Raw genomic sequence first — 17,055 nt, 5'->3', positions numbered from 1 at the left:
AAGGATAAATTTTTCAAAGTGACAAAGTGAGTAGTCTTTCTAGTATTCCAACCCCGCTGGTGATATAAATCTTTAGATTTAGATAAAAAGTGGACCTTTCAGGCTTGTAAGAGGGTTCTTCCAAACCCCCCGAACCCCCCTTTCCCCGTCTACGGGCATGACCGATGATTATAGCATGTAATATAATATAGTAAGACAAAAGACAACTTTTGCTGTATCGTTCTGTAGGATGAAGATGATGAACAGCCTGTAGAGATGAACTGGAACCTGATGTACTATCTGCCTGAGGCAGCGGCCTGTCAGTACAACTTCAGCATGGTGGTGGCAGGATACATCTCCAACCTACACAAACACATGCAGGCTGAGAACAGGAGAGCCATGCCTGGGAACACTCCTGTCAGGAGGAGGTCAGGGTTTGTTTGTTTGTTTGTTTGTTTGTTTGTTTGTTTGTTTGTTTGTTTCACATCTCCAACCTACACAAATACATGCAGGCTGAGAACAGGAGAGCCATGCCTGGTAACACTCCTGTCAGGAGGAGGTCAGGGTTTGTTTGTTTGTTTGTTTGTTTGTTTGTTTGTTTGTTTGTTTGTTTGTTTGTTCTACATCTCAAAAAAAGTCAACACTCCTGTCAGGAGGAGGTCAGAGTTTGTTGGTTTGTTATGTTTACCGAAGGAAAACATTGTTTTTGCTACGTTTCCTCTTCTTCTCCAAACAAAAAAAGGTCAATGACCTGAACCAGACTGTTTGTTACCATGGTAATTACTAGTAGTGTTGGGTTACATCATGTTGCAATTTTATAGCAGGAGGGATTTAGACTCCTATCTGACCATATATGTATGAAATGTGTTTGAGTAAGAATTAACAGAGCAGACCTACAATGTAAGATATGCGATGGTAAACATTATGCATTTGCTTTGGAAATGTTACCTTTCTAGTTTTTGTTTGTTTTGCTTAATGGTTAGACCACCTTACACCAGATTTGCTTGTATGTAACAGTAAGTATAAGCTGCTTAAGATCAGACTGTAAAGTTTGATCCACTAAAGCTATCTTACCTAAGATCACAGCATTGGGGCTTGCTATGGATTCGAACCTAGAACTTTTAGATGCATTGTACTTTGGAAACTGGCATGAAACAGGAGTACAGAACAGTTTTGAATGGAGTTTTCTTATAACACAACCAAGTTTTTCTTAGTACATTTTTCGATAGCGTTTCTGTTCATTTATAGGGGTACAGTTAGTTACCGGCTACTTTTCACATGTCATACCGATGCTGTTCTTGCACAGAGGAGGCAGTCAGAGTCAGACCCAGGTAGGAGACTCCTCCACCACCCCCAGTACTGTCCACTATGCCCAGGAGCTGGTCGCTGGAGAGATGGCTCAGAAACTCTACGGAATCACTCAGGTACACAAAGATAATTAGATTTACCTTCATGCAATAAAAACACATTGCTTTTGCTTCCTTTCTTCTTCCTCAAAAAAACGATATGGCTTTGGTGAGTTCCTTTTCAATTTTTATGTTCACCTTCGCAGAAGGAAAGCATTATACAGTGTTTTTGCTTAGTTTCTACTTCTTCATCTTCCGTTCCAAACAATTAAAGTCAATGACCTGGACCAGATGTCTGTCACCATGGTAACTGGTGCTGTAGCAGACACCCTTTGATGTTGGGTTACATTATGTAGCAAACATTTCAGGGGCTGGTTACCATAAGAATAAATAGCAGCAGTTAGGCCAGGTCATGTGAAGGTACATCATGTAAACATTATGCATTTGCTTTGCAGAGTTACCTGTCCAGTGTTTTTTTTTTTTCTTTTTTTTGGGGGGGGGGGAGAGGAACTAATTCTAACAGTCACCAAAACGTCACTTGGTTGCATAAAAAAGTTTTTTTTTTAATCTCTGTTTCTTTCTGTGACAGAAAATCCACAAGAAGATAGCAGGAACCCGGAGTAGAACTGACCCAGCCGATGAGTTCCCAAGTCTGCCCGGCTCCCACCTACCGCTCAACAACCCTGCTCTGGAGTTTGTCAAGTCTATCTGCAAGGTACAGTCAAACATGCTTAAGATGACTACCCAGGGGACTGAGGAAAAGTGGTCTTCTTAGACAAGTGGTCCTCTAAGGCTTGATATACAAAAGCACAGAATTTAGGAAGTATGGGTCATGCTAAAAACTGTTCAGAAATCATTGTAGCTATTATTTCTTTGATACATAATAAGTTGCTACAGTCAATACAGGTAAAAGGAAATCCATAAACAGCTACATTTGTATGAGCCATGCCTTTGGACCAGTTCAGGTTAGGTGCAGGTAGGCATCAGAAATACCTGCACAGCTCCAATTTTACCTGCACTAATTATAACCTGCATATGCAGGTATGATTTCAAGCCCTGTATCTCAGTGTTCCTTCTTTTTTCCCCAGGTCCTCTCTCTAGACTCTAACATAACAAACCAGGTGAACAAACTGCGCCGAGACCTCCTGAAGCTGATCGGAGTCGGTGATTTCTCCGAACAAGCGGAGTTTAAGGACCCTTCCCTGTCCTACATTCTCCCTGAAGTCATCTGCAAGGTATGCAATACTGATGTGTTGTGTTATACAAGAAATTTAAATTGTGATTTCCAACACAAGAATTGGACATACGCAAATTTTCGACTGTACAACTCCAGTCTTTGTCAAGGATTGAGCAATCCACCGCTTCTGTGACGTCACGTGACGTGATTTGTATACCATGTATGAGTCACCCTTCATTGCATGATAACGTACAGTCCAGTCTTTCCCTGGATTTCGATGTAAAAAAAAAACGAAGAAGAAATCTTGGCCACCATTGGCAAGTATTAGCCAGAATTCCTGGTCAGGAACAAAATTTGACATTTTTTTTCTTTATTCTTTTTTCAGGCATCACTTGCCCATAGATAAAATACACGTAATAACAATAGTTAAAAATATAAGTATAGATGGACCCAGATATTGCGGAATACTACATCGGATTTGAGAACAGATTGGATAATGTTATTTAAGGACTTGTACAGACGAGATATGAAAGAATAGCATTGTTTGTGCCATGCAGCATTTATCCACTTTTGTACAATCCACTTGACACGACTTTTTCTCTACCCGTAGGTTTGCAACTACTGCCGTGACATAGACCTGTGCAAGGACCCCCTACTGGTCCAGGATGGTACTGCAGCTCCCTCCTGGCAGTGCTGCCACTGTGGCAGTCAGTATGATGTGGACGCCATTGAGCACTCACTGGTCAACTCACTCCACAAGAAGTCCATGGCTTTTGTGCTGCAGGTTGGGTCCTTTTTAACTAACCTTTGGTATGATAAACAGAACTCATTATGAAGGAAGTTTAAATTGTAATTTCCAACACTAGAAGTTAGACTAATATCCAAATTTTGGACTGTACAACTCCAGTCTTTGTCAATGACGCACAAGACTGATATAAAATACTACACTGTGTATTCCGTATCACCCAAGGTACCAGCCCAACCCAAGGGAATGTGCAAAACAAAATTTGTAACAATTTTCTGCACCTGGTATTTTAAGTTTTGAAAGCAACACATTCAGCACATGCAAAACACGTTCAAATTGTTCTATGGAACATTTGGAAGCCAGAAACACCTGTATCGAACAGTATCACGACCCAGGTAAATTTATAAAGCTTTATTCATTTTAAACTCTGAATTCTAACTTTTTGTTGCAGGACTTGCAGTGTCTGAAATGCAAAGGGATCAAGGACCTAAACCTCCCCATCTACTGCAAATGTGCAGGGGACTTCACCAACACTATCGGAGTGCAGCACTTTGCAGAGAAGCTGCGAATATTCCGCAACATCGCTCGACACTACAACATGGCTGTGTTAGAAGATACAGTAGAGTGGTTCATTCAAATGAATCCCCAAATGGCTACTTAAAGGATAAGAGATTTAGAAATGAAGTTACAAAATGTAATAGTGTTTTTGAAATACACAACCCAGTGATTTAAGAGATAAATCCTTGAAAAGTATATGAAACAGTTGAAAACTCAATCATAGATAAAATCTATGTCAACTTTGTTGGCAAAGAAAATGCATTTGTGTGAAATTTTGAGAATAACTTTGTATTTACTAAAATTCATGGCAACTTTTTGAGGGTCCAATTTATCATGTATTCAAACAAGTAACAAGAAATGCGTAAGGAAAATATAAAGAATGGTGTGTAAAATTAAAGACGGCCAAGAAAATAATGAAAATCTGTTCTTTTCTTGACTTACATGTAACCCCTTTAAAATATTCTAAGTGCCATACGGATCCATCCACAACTTCTCAAAAAATGTTGTCTACCAACCCCTCAAGTAATGTTGTCTATACACAGACATACCGCTCCAAAAACATAGCCTTTTCGGCTACGGTAAATCTAAAGAATTACAGGGGAGTAGAAAATTAGCCTAATTGTCTCTCATCTATTGATGCCAAACTTCAAATAAAAGTAAGCCAAGACAGCAAGTAGCAGGCCTTTATAATTATATATTGGTTAAAAAGTTGTCTGATTTTCTATGCTCCAGGCCTCAGGACTATGGGTGTGTGTGATTTCTCCCTATTGTCTTGACTGAATAGTAACAGACAACCAAGCAGACAGCTACATTGTATATGATAAGTGTCACCTTTAAATGCTCCGCAAACCTACATGTAGGACTGGTGCTCAATGCAGTTTTTTTCTTTTGTTTGAAAAAGAGTTTGAAAATCAAAAGACATGTAATACTCTAGTCAGTTATCTACATACTAAGTTAAAACAACACTATCCCAAATTTGTATATCGACATTCATGGAGCCAAAATATTGAATTTGGGGGTTACAGAAAATGGGGGCTTCCAAACCAGTTTTACCACTTTTTACTTCTAGACTAGTATAAGACAACAGACACTCGCCAACTTTCAGCAGAAGCGGTTACTGAGTCAAATACAGGACACTGCGTCAGACTAGTGAGCAAAATTATGGCGGATTTCTGGAATTTTCCTGAGTTTAAGCGGGCAGTTGTTCGAGAAGTGTCCGATGATGTCAACAACGCTGTTCGGGACTTGTCGTCTACGGAGGATGTTGATCTTGAAAAATGTCGCGCGGAGTGGGGGTTGTACGTCCAGGCCCTGCGCGACTTGGGTCTGGACGTTACGGTGATTCCGCAAGACCCCAAACTTCCCGACTGCCAGTTTGTTGAAGACCCCTGCATCGTGATCGGAGACACGGCACTCATTACCAGGCCTGCATGTGGACCCAGGCAAGGGGAGGTGAGTTTTTTTTGTTTTTATTTACTTCATGGTTCACCACAAAACAAGGCTGACGAGAGCCACTCAAATTCTTTGGGTTACTGTACAGCCAGTGAGAACAGATGTTTGTTGACCTTAGACTTGAAAAGTTTATAGTGAGTATTGTATTCATATTGCTGAATGTGACAATCTATTTAGAAATATCCACTTAGACAAACTTTTTTGATGTTTTGTTGACCTTAGACTTGAAAAGTTTATAGTGAGTATTGTATTCATATTGCTGAATGTGACAATCTATTTAGAAATATCCACTTAGACAAACTTTTTTGTTTTTATTTACTTCATGGTTCACCACAAAACAAGGCTGACGAGAGCCACTCAAATTCTTTGGGTTACTGTACAGCCAGTGAGAACAGATGTTTGTTGACCTTAGACTTGAAAAGTTTATAGTGAGTATTGTATTCATATTGCTGAATGTGACAATCTATTTAGAAATATCCACTTAGACAAACTGTGTAGACAAAGGTAGAACAAAAAGATTTTCAGTCCTCCTATGTCTACCAGTAATGACCACACAGGTATCAGTGAATTGATCTCCAGTGTTGCTTTAAAAAGAGAAGTCTACAAGACCTAGGTTAGAATGTTCTTCCTAGTAGTTCCCAATACTACGTTTATTCTTTTATCCTTGTACTTAATGTTACTGCTTACTTTACTTTGTTTGACACAGTACATACAATTATCCTTCAGGCTAGATTTTGTAATTACAGAAAACATATTTGCACTGTACTAAGTACAGTGTATTAAGAAAACATATTTGCAAGAAAGTGCAACTAGACTCGTGAACCACCTGTCTATTTCTTGCTACATGTATAATACATGTATGTAATTCAGAGAAATAAATGTTTGCTTCATTTTCTTCAGACCACGGTACTGGAAGAAACCATGAGGAACCTGGGACTGAAGGTTCGGGTTGTAGAAAGTGATACAGCGACTCTGGAAGGCGGGGACGTCATTTTTACAGGTAGGTACTGAGATGAGAAGACTTCAACAAGTATGAAATACAAGGTACTGAGATGAAGCAAGTTGGCAGAACCGTTCCTATTGCACCTGTGAGCAATAGGTAATGTATTGTGCACAGCTTTTCAGCAAAACGTCTCGTGTTAGGTCGTATTTACCTTATCTCGTGTAGTTTTCCATGTAATGTTGCGTCAAAAAAGCTGTCTGTGACGGGCACAATTCTGATGGAATGTTGGTCAAACATCCAATGAAGACCGTGAAAAATGTGGGTTTCGCATAGGTGTAGTATGTTCTGCCAACATACCAGGTAGATGAAACGGTTTCAGACCTTCTGGTTGTCTGTACACAGTCCTCCAAGTTTCTTATTCTGAAACAAGTAACTATACCATCACAGATGAAGTTGACAATATCAATATGAATATTATCATCCTTTTTTTGTAGGAAAGGAGATCTTCTGCGGTGATTCAGTGTTGAGTAACGAGGAGGGCTTCGCCATTTTGGAGGAGACGTTTGGAGATGACTACCCCTGCCACTCCATATTTGTGGAGTATCCCGAATTTCATCTGAAGGGTTATGCGGCCTTAGCTGCACCTGGAATAATCGCCATGTGTGACAACGAGTGGGGACACCCGGCGTGGGCGGTTAGTACTGCACTCGTTATTTGTTACCAGACTAATGCTTAGGCCACATCAATTTAATTTGTTGGTTCTCAGATTAGCTTCTTCATTTTATTCTGATTTACAAAAAAAAATTCTGGTTCTGAATCAACTCAAATATGCTCATATTTTGCCCCATCAGTTGAAGAAATTCCTAGTTGCTATAGTTTTTCCATCTATCAATGCAGTGGTTTGATTAAAAGTTAAAAATTCATTGTTTAAATATTAACCCAGCCTTTTGTTTTGACTTCATGGCTCCTATTGTAGCGTTTGGGGCTATAATAGGATGCCTAGACCTGTTTTTATTTTCATGTTTTTTCGCCCTATCGCTTCATTTTTTTCTGAAAAAATCCGAGAACCAACAAATTAAATTGGTGTAGCCTTAGGACCACAATTGCAACAAGACTGACAATGAAAACATACATTGCCATGGCAACGGTGGTTGTTGTTAGGGTTATTGTTGTGGCCTGTTAAAAATAGCACAGTGACTGTACAAGAAAAGAAAGCCTGATAAAAACATGCCAAAAAACTTAAGTCTAAACCTCTTCTTACAGAGTATCATTTTAATGTATCAGTTTAATCATGTATTATCTTTTGTCTACCACAGGACATATGTAACGTCTCCAACTACAAATACAAAGTGATGTGGATCCCTGACGACTTTGGGAACAACTGCATTTATATCAACGGCAGCATTATACACACCACAGAGGAGCAAAAGCCTGATACCTTTGCGGTAGGTTTCCTTCACATTCTAACATTTGTGTTAAAGTATAAATGGCATATGACTTAATATATGACTAACGTGACTAACAGATGCATATACATGTATGTAAACTAGAAAGGTAACATTTGCAAAGCAAATGCATAATGCTCTGTTCTTATTTAAACACATTCATATATATACATTGTACGGTCAGACAGGGGTCTAAATCCCTCCTACTATAAAATTGCAACATGATGTAACCCAACACTAGTTACCATCATGGTGACAGACAATTGGTTCAGGTCATTGACCTTATTTGTTTGGAGAAGAAAAAGAGGAAACAGAGCAAAACAATATGTTTTTCTTCCCTATCCTTTTATCCTATGTCGTGTTACTTTTATCGTATTTCGCAAGGGGCACTACTTTTGACCTTTTCCACCCCCAAATTTGCCTGGACGCTGCTTTCTGCCAATTGGACTGGACATTGTTTTCCATTAACCCAGCTTGGGTCGGTTCTGGGCTTCAGACCCCTCATCTTCTCATAATATAGACTGTTGAGAACAAAATGACGTTGTGTGTATCATTTTAAATATTCAGTAAAAGTTAATCTACATTATTTTCCTGTGTCTCCAGGTGTTTCAGGAAGAAATGGCAGACTACAACCTCATCCCAATGTCATCTGCAGAGGTCAGCAAAGTTGACGCGGCTTTAACGTGCCAGTGTCTGCTGTTCTGAGCAGCCTGAACATCTTCCATTGCAGCCTATGGTTCTCCTATCTTTAAGCACACCTTAAAGTATGCATAAAGGTACATGCAAGTGAAGAGAAATGGGACCTTAACGCATGTTTTAAGGGATCGGTAAAGAAGAGCTCTGTGCTTTGATTATTTTATGCTGTTCTGAGCAGCTGGAACATCCAGTGCACAAAATCCTATCTTTAAGCACACCTTAAAGCATGCGTAAAGCTACACGCAAGTGAAGAAAAGGGGGGCCTTTACGCATGTTTTAAGGGGTCCGTAAAGAAGAGTTTTGTGCTATGATCATATGTCCATAACCTGTGCATGGGTGTAGGTATTTATGGTAAGAGTGTAAGACTCAAGAGACACACCCCTGTCAATAGAATAGGACAGCTGGTGACCCAGAGACGGGGAAAACTATGGCCCTAGGATAAAATTGTCTGGAGCTGAATTGATTCACTTTGATCCGGCTTGGTCAGCCATTTTGTCTCGAGGCCAGGGACACCAGGACTCGACATAAGTCAAGTAAGTCAAGTGATCCGGCTTCGAGGCGGAATGGGGCCCATGTAACCTCTCTGTGTCACTGGGCTGTGCTATTTTATTAACGGGGGCGTATCTTTGAGTCTTACACGCTTACAAATCTAGTTTCATTGCATTACAAAATGTATCTAGTTTTGTTACAAATAAAATGGTCTGAAGCCTTTCTCCACATCAATTCTGTATGGACTCAATCTCTCAAGTTTAGCATGTTCATGTTTCTGCAGCCCTGGCTATATCCTAGCAAATTTATACAGACCACCAAAAATACATTTTCCATGGTTTATGTTAATGCTGATTAATGTTAACACTCAAGTACTATGCAATTTGCCATGGGCGGTTTAAGGTGTTGGTATAGAAACTTTCTTGGGAATGTGTAAGAATTCTGTTTGAAAGATGATATAGCCTGAAAAATTATCTGTTGTAAACACAATGAGGTGATGAGTCATCTATTCATCTGATGGACAATTTTGTGAACATGTTTTTTTTAATAAAATTGTATTTTGTTGAAAACCGTGGTTTGCTCTCTGCACTGCATAAAACGTGGAATTTTCATGTCAACTAGAGTTCGAGGACACATGCCTTCGCCATGTAAAGACTTTTTTCAGAAAAGTGTTAGTATTTAACCTTTTGAGCTATTAGTAATACATAGACCATGGGCCAGGCAAGTTTACTAGGATACAGTTGCTCCGCCCACACAGCTATGGTTTTCAATAAATCATTCATTGGTTTCAAAACAATTGGCTCGCTTTTCAAGTTTTCCTGTCTGGGCTTGAAGACTCATATCTTTTAAAGATCGGTTGCTTCTACGGCTACTACGAACTCGTGAGGGGCACCGCCATCACTGAGACCAAGGTTAATCACCTACTTTTACAATACACTATCATGTTTTGTACTTAGTTTTACTCCAAGTGTCCTTCACTAAAACACTTTTAATACGAAACATGTACTAGAATCTCAGCGTGAACGTTTTCTGAGTTAATTATCTACACTCTCACTGGACGCTTATCATAGAGAGACAAAGAGGCGGCATGGGCTTGGTAAGTTTAATGTTGTAAAACATGACAATCCACGGATGGGTGAGTGTACAAAAGTTCAAATGTGCTCAAGTACGTGAGCTTCACCACTACCGCTACTTGTGATGTTAATACAGTAATAATAATGAAACTTTATTGCATGTTCATTCCCGGGGGGATAAATGCACGGATGTACAAAGTACAATATACTAAAGAGTACTACAACAATAGTAATAAAGAAAGGCTAATATCAGGTCTAAGGTATACAATGCTAAAAAAAAAGAAATATATATATATTAAGTGGTATTGATCTAAGTTCTAATGGCTTTTTCTCTCACAAGGGATGATCTCTGGGTCGCGTGAGGTCAGGGGTCATTTCCGTGCATCTAGTTAACCTATTATTATTTGATATAAAAGCCCAAATAGTCACAATTATTATATTAATACACAACTGACAATCCGCCAGAAAAGCACGTCTAACTCCCTCCGCGGCAAAACTGGCGTCGACCAGCAAAAAATCAAAACCACCGCCGCACAAGTCTACATTGCCATGCTACATAAGTCGTTTGTATATGGTACGTTATAAGTTTCCTTGAATTGCTTTTAAGTAAAAGGAGTTGCCATATATTGTATTTTATACAATTTGTGAGCAACAAAGCTATATATTAATAAGACAGTGGGAAGTACCATGGTTTTCCCTTAGTTAACTAATCTTAAGTTAACTAATCTTAAGTTAACTCATCTTAAGTTAACTCATCTTAAGTTAACTAATCTTAAGGATTTGCGATAACCAACGGATTTACTCTAATGGCGGAGGGCCTTTTTACATATTAGGATGTTGTTTAATACTCCTATTATTTTTGGATGAGATGTGCTGTCCCCGTAAATAACTTTCATCATATCCAATGACTGTTCAAAATAACTAATAGCTTTCCTCTGATCACCGGTTTCAATCCAACATACCCCAATGTTGTTCAGTGATGAAGCAATGTCGGGATGTGGCGTTGTTTCGCCATAGATAGCTTTCATCATCTTCAGTGACTGTTCATGATAACTGATAGCTTTTCTCTGATCACCGATTCCATTCCAACATGCCCCAATGTTGTTGAGAGATAAAGCAATGGAGGGATGTGCTGTTGTTTCGCCATAGATAACTTTCATCATCTTCAGTGACTGTTCGTAGAAACTGATAGCTTTCCTCTGGTCACCGATTCCATTCCAACATACGCCAATGTTGTTTAGTGATGAAGCAATGTCGGGATGTGGCGTTGTTTCACCATAGATAGATTTCTTCATCTTCAATGAGAGTTCGTAAAAATTGATAGCTTTCCTCTGATCGCCAAGGTCACTCCAACATGTTCCAATGTTGTTAAGTGATGAAGCAATGGAGGGATGTGGCGTTGTTTCACCATAGATAGCTTTCCTCATCTTCAGTGACTGTTCATGATAAGTAATAGCTTTCCTCTGATCGCCAAGGCCACTCCAACATATTCCAATGTTGTTTAGTGATAAAGCAATGTCGGGATGTGGCGTTGTTTCGCCATAGATAACTTTCCTCATCTTCAGTGACTGTTCGTAGAAACTGATAGCTTTCCTCTGGTCACCGATTCCATTCCAACATGCACCAATGTTGTTCAGTGATGAAGCAATGTCGGGATGTGGCGTTGTTTCACCATATATAGCTTTGCTCATCTTCATTGACTGTTCATGATAAGTAATAGCTTTCCTCTGATCGCCAAGGTAACTCCAACATGTTCCAATGTTGTTAAGTGATGAAGCAATGGAGGGATGTGGCGTTGTTTCACCATAGATAACTTTCCTCATCTTCAGTGACTGTTCATAATAATTGATAGCTTTCCTCCAATCACCAAGGTAACTCCAACAATTACCAGTGTTGTTTAGTGATGAAGCAATGACGGGATGTGCTGTTGTTTTGCCATACATAACTTTCATCATCTTCAGTGACTGTTCAAAATAACGGATAGCTTTCCTCTGATTGCCAAGGTAACTCCAACATGTTCCAATGTTGTTAAGTGATGAAGTAATGTCGGGATGAGGCGTTGTTTCACCATAGATAGCTTTCTTCATGTTCAATGACTGTTCGTAATAACTGACAGCTTTCTTGTGATTGCCAAGGTCACTCCAACATGAACCAATGTTATTAAGTGATACAGCAATTTTGGGATGTGGCGTCGTTTCGCCGTACATAGCTTTCTCCATCTTCAGTGCCTTCTCGAGATAGCTTATAGCTTTCCTCTGTTCTCCAAGTGCCCTCCAACATAACCCTATGCTTCCAAGTATTCGGGCAAATACGGTACTCCTTTCTGTGCCTCTATATATATCCTTTCCGATGCTAAGTGCCCGTTTGCAGTAGGTGATCGCTTTCCTATAGTCACCGCGCCTGTGCGAGACATTGCCTAGGTCAAAAAGAATTACTAATTGTTTTTTCTCGTCACCGTCCGCCTCTTCCAGTGCTGCCTCAAAATTACGTATGGATGCGTCTAACTGCAACAGCTCTCGTGTTATTTGACCCCTGATTTGAAATGAGGTGTCAAAGATTACTGTTGGGAATATCTTTGTCGTTGCATCTTTATTTACGATTGTATCGGTAATGCATCTTTTTAATGGAATAGCTGTATAATAGTACCTGAACAACATTTTAGAGTCCGGTATGTAGAAAGCTGAATGAACGAAAGTGTCATCTACGTCATGTTTGTCCAGTTGGACTTTCATCTCCGTGAGAGGAGACAGTCTGTCCTTCTGTCCTCCGTTGGCAATGTACGTTCTTAACCGTAGCTCCGCTGAGATGCTGATCAGTACAGTCAAGTGGTGGGCATCTTCATGACTGATCTGCTGTGTCTTGTGTAACTCTTCTATCATTCCCCACACACTGGGAATCGTAATACCACAGCAAATACTCAACACATCAACAGCCACGCTGGGAAAACGATAGATTTCTTTCTTCACATCCAGAAGTTCTCCCGTCGGTTCAACATTTTCTATTTGCCCAATATTATCCTTCAGTATTAGCATTGCTGACAACCGTGACAGAACAGGGGAACGGTCTACGATTTTGTTGACTCTGTCCATATAATCACCCACCAAAGACTCGTCTCCTGTTAAGTAGGTCACCCGTCTGAGGATGTCTGACAGGTGATAGCCTTCCGCCAGGGCGATGTGCAGATGCTGATATTCGGCCAACCTGGCAGGAGTCTGGATGAGACTAACGGGAGGTTTGCTTTTGGTTTCGTCTCTTCCAAAGGGAGTTTTAGAAGCCCATGGCATGAAGCCGTCGAAGGCGAAGCCACGAGGTGTGACGGAGTCGAAGAACCAGTCTTTCTCTGGGTCTTCTGAGAGAAAGTCGTTGAGTGACGGGATGGCCATGGCTGGGAGGATGGTTTCCCCAAGGTTGATGACTTTTAGATGTAAGTAGTGTGTGAGATTTAGGAAGTACCTCCGTGTATCATCATCATCCTTCCCCTCCTCAATCAGAATGGAGAACTCCAGGTCAGAGTACGGCGTCACCAGTTCTGTGGCCTGTGATCCCAACCCGATGAAAGCGTACTTACAGGGAGGAGGTCCAAGAATGGCAATGCATTCATCTGTCAGAACATAGATAAACCTTTGTCTTCCAACTGCAATGCTTTTGAACAAGTTCTTGATTGCTTCTGCTCGTTTGATCTCTACCTCTCTTACTATGGGATCGTCTTCATCATACTGATAAGGGTTGTGTTCCTGATGAATTGTTTCGAGCTGAGATTTTGCACGGGCGCGCGAGTTGTCCAGTTCCTTTCTGTGATCTAACGCGCTGCTATACGGGCACGGTTCACAGTCAAGGTTACAGGTGTTTCTAAGGAACTGCCTTTCTGTTTCTTGCAGTCTTGTGATCATGTTCTGTTTGTCTCCATCTGTTCTAGCCATGGAGGCGTTATACAGAGCTGCCGCCTGTGTGAATTTCCTACCTTCTCCTGTCCGCTTACCTTGCTCGACGTAGACGTCACCCAACCTGCACAGACAGTCGGCTTCTTTAGCCTTGTTGGGCTTATCGTGATCTGTGAATAGGAATTCGGAATCAAACTTCTGCAGTTCAAATATGTTTAAATCTTGACAAATATTAAGCTCCTAAGTGAAATACCTTTATGAATTCAATTGTTATTACAGAGCTAAATCTTCCATCATGATAAAGAATGCTATTTCAGTGGTTAGTAAAAACTTATAATTAGATGATATTTGCAAGTGGAGAGTGTATAACATTAACAGACCGTGAACAAGCTTCAGTGCGGCTGCAAAGTTCTGCTCTGCTGCGTCCAGGTCTCCATTTCTTACATCACTTTCTGCCGTCTGAATGTATCTGCGGTAGGATCTGTACAACGAAACAAACACTATTGGGAAACAAACGTACTTCACAAAGGCGACAAATTCATTACTTTTTATTACATACAATAGTATCTTACATAAATCTGTATAACCTATAGCTATATATAGTTAGTGTTATTAACAATATCAAAACTTAATGTCATACGCAGCAAAATGTAATGACGTGTAATACATTTCTGGCCATATTTTAATGTTTTTAATACTAGTATTCATTTCACAAAACCCGATTTTTACCACACTTGTATACAAAATATCAGATATTCAGGACATTCATATCTAATACACGAGACAAGGAAACACATAGAGGCACTAACATATCGTCAACTTGACAGGTGGTTCCGTCGCTAGAGGGCGCAGCTGAGAAGGGAGAGAAGTGGCTCTTCCGTCCTCTCACGTCTTGTCGTTGCTTATGCGTTGGCCTCTGCGAGAACCCATAGGGAGTAGTAGTATAAGATTAACAGGTTGCCATGTAACCCACATAAGAGCTTTGGAAAACGTCAAAGGTTAACAACCTGGCATGACCCGATTGTGCTTTTTAGGCAAAAAGTACAATCGCTTATATAACACCTTCTACTACCAAAAAACGCAACAACAAAATCATTCTAGCCGAAAAAGGACACCATATGAGACTTAAATTTCGCTATTAGCGACGCGAAATGCATGACGGGATTCATGGGGATAAACAAACCTATTCGAAACCCGGAAGTCTAATAAGCACTGGCGAGTCAGGCCAAAAAAATATACTCTCACCTTGTTTCTTGTGGTGATCATGTCTTGTCTGATTTTTGCTGTGTGCAGTAAGCGGTGAACAATGACAACTGCTCCATGAACGTTGTGACACCGCGCCAGTGCCCTGTTGTACAGAGCAGTAGCTCTGGTCAAGTTGCTAGTGTCTCCAGTTTCTGTTCCTCTTTTTAAGTACACGTCACCCAGACTCTTGATCGCTTCTGTTTCTAATATGTCGTTGTCTTTTTCTATCGCCTCTACCAACACCTGTGCGTATCCAACCAACAAAGAGTCCGTGTTACCTTCGGTAGCCCGCCTCTTGTCCAGATCTTGGAACTTTTCCGCTACCTTTGCAGGTGTAGTCGTCTCCTTGTCTTCCGTTGGCTGTTCCTTACCCTGTGACGACACCCCTTGTAAAAGCCTCTCCGTGTAGTGGTAGCGGTGTTCTATACCATCTGCCTGTTCTTCATGGTAACACCGTACCATAGCAGCCAGATAAAGCGCCAAGGCTGTGTTGAATTTCCTCGCTTCCTTCCCGAGTCTTCCCTTCTCCGAGTTCATGTCGCCCAGAGTTTTGAGCAGCTCCACTTCCGCCAGCCTGTCCGTGTCGGCCATGGCGTCCACCAGGGCACGGAGGTAGCCTGTCTCCGCACGGGCTAGTCCGTACCTCCTGCCCCTCTCGTCCGCCTCACGGAGTTTCTCACACACCCGCAACATGACTGACACTTGCTATGCTAAAAATGTCTCTAAAATTCTTTGTCTTACATATGTCCGGTCTCTATGCTAGCTTTACGTATGCACCTGAATTGAACAAGCACAGGTTTCACACTGCTTGTGTCAACTTGCACTACGTCATATGCATATTTCAGTTCAAAGGTTGTAGGCTGAATACAAAGTACTAAGTAATCTACAAGCAGGTTTCTTCGGGGCGATCAAATTGGCCCCCGAATTACCATTTCCCCCTGTCAATTTGACACCGTATTTCAGTCTGCTTGAGATATCTGTATACCCCGGCAGATACTTTCAAGGTATTCAAGGATTTTCTCAATATTACATATTAAAATATTTCAAGTTTTTGACAATCCATCCATTGCTTTTGAGTTATCGTACTAAACCACACACATGCCTGCAGACACTACCAACACATAGCGTTCTGAGCAAAGGTAAAAACATAAATTTTTCAACATTTCTCAACATTGATTGAAATGCAATTTAACGTTAACATTACCTATCTTAATGGCGTCCTATCGTTATGAATTCATTTTCGGTGTTAAAACCTTAACGTTGAAGTTTCCTGATTACTAAAAAGTATTAGTTAGAGAAATATGAGGCCTAAAACTTAATGAGTGCCCCTTCCCACATCTGCTTAAAAATGAGCTCTCCGGGCAATCATTCATTCTCGGTACCATTCGGTACTAGTCGGACGATCCCCGACTTGTGCCGACAACTCCAAGCAGATCTTTCTGTGGCTGCAAAGACAGTATCAAATTGGCCAGGCAGTACTGGTATCCGCTCGTCGGACAGTTACCATTTATAGTAAGAGAGTCCAATAAAACGCCTTGAACATCTTCCATTGCATCCTTTGGTTCGTCTATCTTTAAGCAGACCTTAAACCATGCGTAAAGCTACACGAAAGTAAAGAAACGGAAACTTTACGCGTGTTTTAAGGGATCCGTAAAGAAGAGTTCTGTCCTGTGATAATTTTATATGTCCATAAAGACAAAACATTAACCTGTGCATGGGTTTAGGTCTTAACGGTAAGAGTGTAAGACTCAAGAGACACACCCCTGTCATTATACAATAGCACAGCCCGTTGACCAAAACAGAGAGTATGGTCTATATTTATTACCATGATTAATGTTTTTGCTGCAATATGTAAAAGTCACATAGGAGGCGTGGATGATAAGTGCATACGGAGATAGATTGTGGTGTTTGGGATTATGTCAACTGGTGTTCAGCAAATGATTATGGTCTTATACTGCGGCATTTAAGGTTAACTTGAAAAGGGACGTGGTAGGACTTCCTTAACCCCTGTGACCCCCCCCCCACC

The 17,055-nt window shown here is 40.7% G+C and overlaps 3 protein-coding genes across 3 annotated transcripts in view; 2 read left to right on the top strand and 1 right to left on the bottom strand.

The window, feature by feature from the left end:
- Positions 1-4,112, top strand: part of LOC109479006 (DNA polymerase epsilon catalytic subunit A-like) — a 32,534-nt gene extending 28,422 nt beyond the window's left edge. Inside the window, exons 42-47 of the mRNA XM_019780852.1 lie at positions 229-407; positions 1,286-1,403; positions 1,915-2,040; positions 2,414-2,560; positions 3,113-3,286; positions 3,699-4,112. Of these exons, the coding sequence (XP_019636411.1) occupies positions 229-407; positions 1,286-1,403; positions 1,915-2,040; positions 2,414-2,560; positions 3,113-3,286; positions 3,699-3,908 (954 nt within the window). The 3' untranslated portion in view covers positions 3,909-4,112. The remainder of the gene's footprint in view (positions 1-228; positions 408-1,285; positions 1,404-1,914; positions 2,041-2,413; positions 2,561-3,112; positions 3,287-3,698) is intronic.
- Positions 4,113-4,722: 610 nt separating this feature from the next.
- Positions 4,723-8,816, top strand: LOC109478983 (N(G),N(G)-dimethylarginine dimethylaminohydrolase 1-like). The gene is made up of 5 exons (XM_019780816.1): positions 4,723-5,257; positions 6,158-6,257; positions 6,695-6,894; positions 7,517-7,645; positions 8,249-8,816. Exons 1-5 carry the CDS (start codon positions 4,967-4,969, stop codon positions 8,348-8,350), a joined length of 822 nt encoding a protein of 273 aa, XP_019636375.1. The 5' UTR covers positions 4,723-4,966; the 3' UTR covers positions 8,351-8,816.
- Positions 8,817-10,547: 1,731 nt separating this feature from the next.
- LOC109479010 lies at positions 10,548-15,824 on the bottom strand. The gene is made up of 5 exons (XM_019780854.1): positions 15,030-15,824; positions 14,594-14,700; positions 14,165-14,265; positions 12,313-13,954; positions 10,548-11,652 (listed from the first exon to the last, which is right to left on the bottom strand). The coding sequence occupies exons 1-5, from the start codon at positions 15,720-15,722 to the stop codon at positions 10,707-10,709; spliced, it is 3,489 nt and encodes a 1,162-aa protein (XP_019636413.1). The 5' UTR covers positions 15,723-15,824; the 3' UTR covers positions 10,548-10,706.
- Between the last annotated feature and the right edge of the window lie 1,231 nt (positions 15,825-17,055).

This window comes from Branchiostoma belcheri, unplaced genomic scaffold (assembly GCF_001625305.1).
Source record: "Branchiostoma belcheri isolate BF01 breed outbred unplaced genomic scaffold, Haploidv18h27 scaffold46, whole genome shotgun sequence".
Classification (NCBI taxonomy): domain Eukaryota; kingdom Metazoa; phylum Chordata; class Leptocardii; order Amphioxiformes; family Branchiostomatidae; genus Branchiostoma; species Branchiostoma belcheri.
This window is presented reverse-complemented; position numbering and strand designations above follow the sequence as displayed.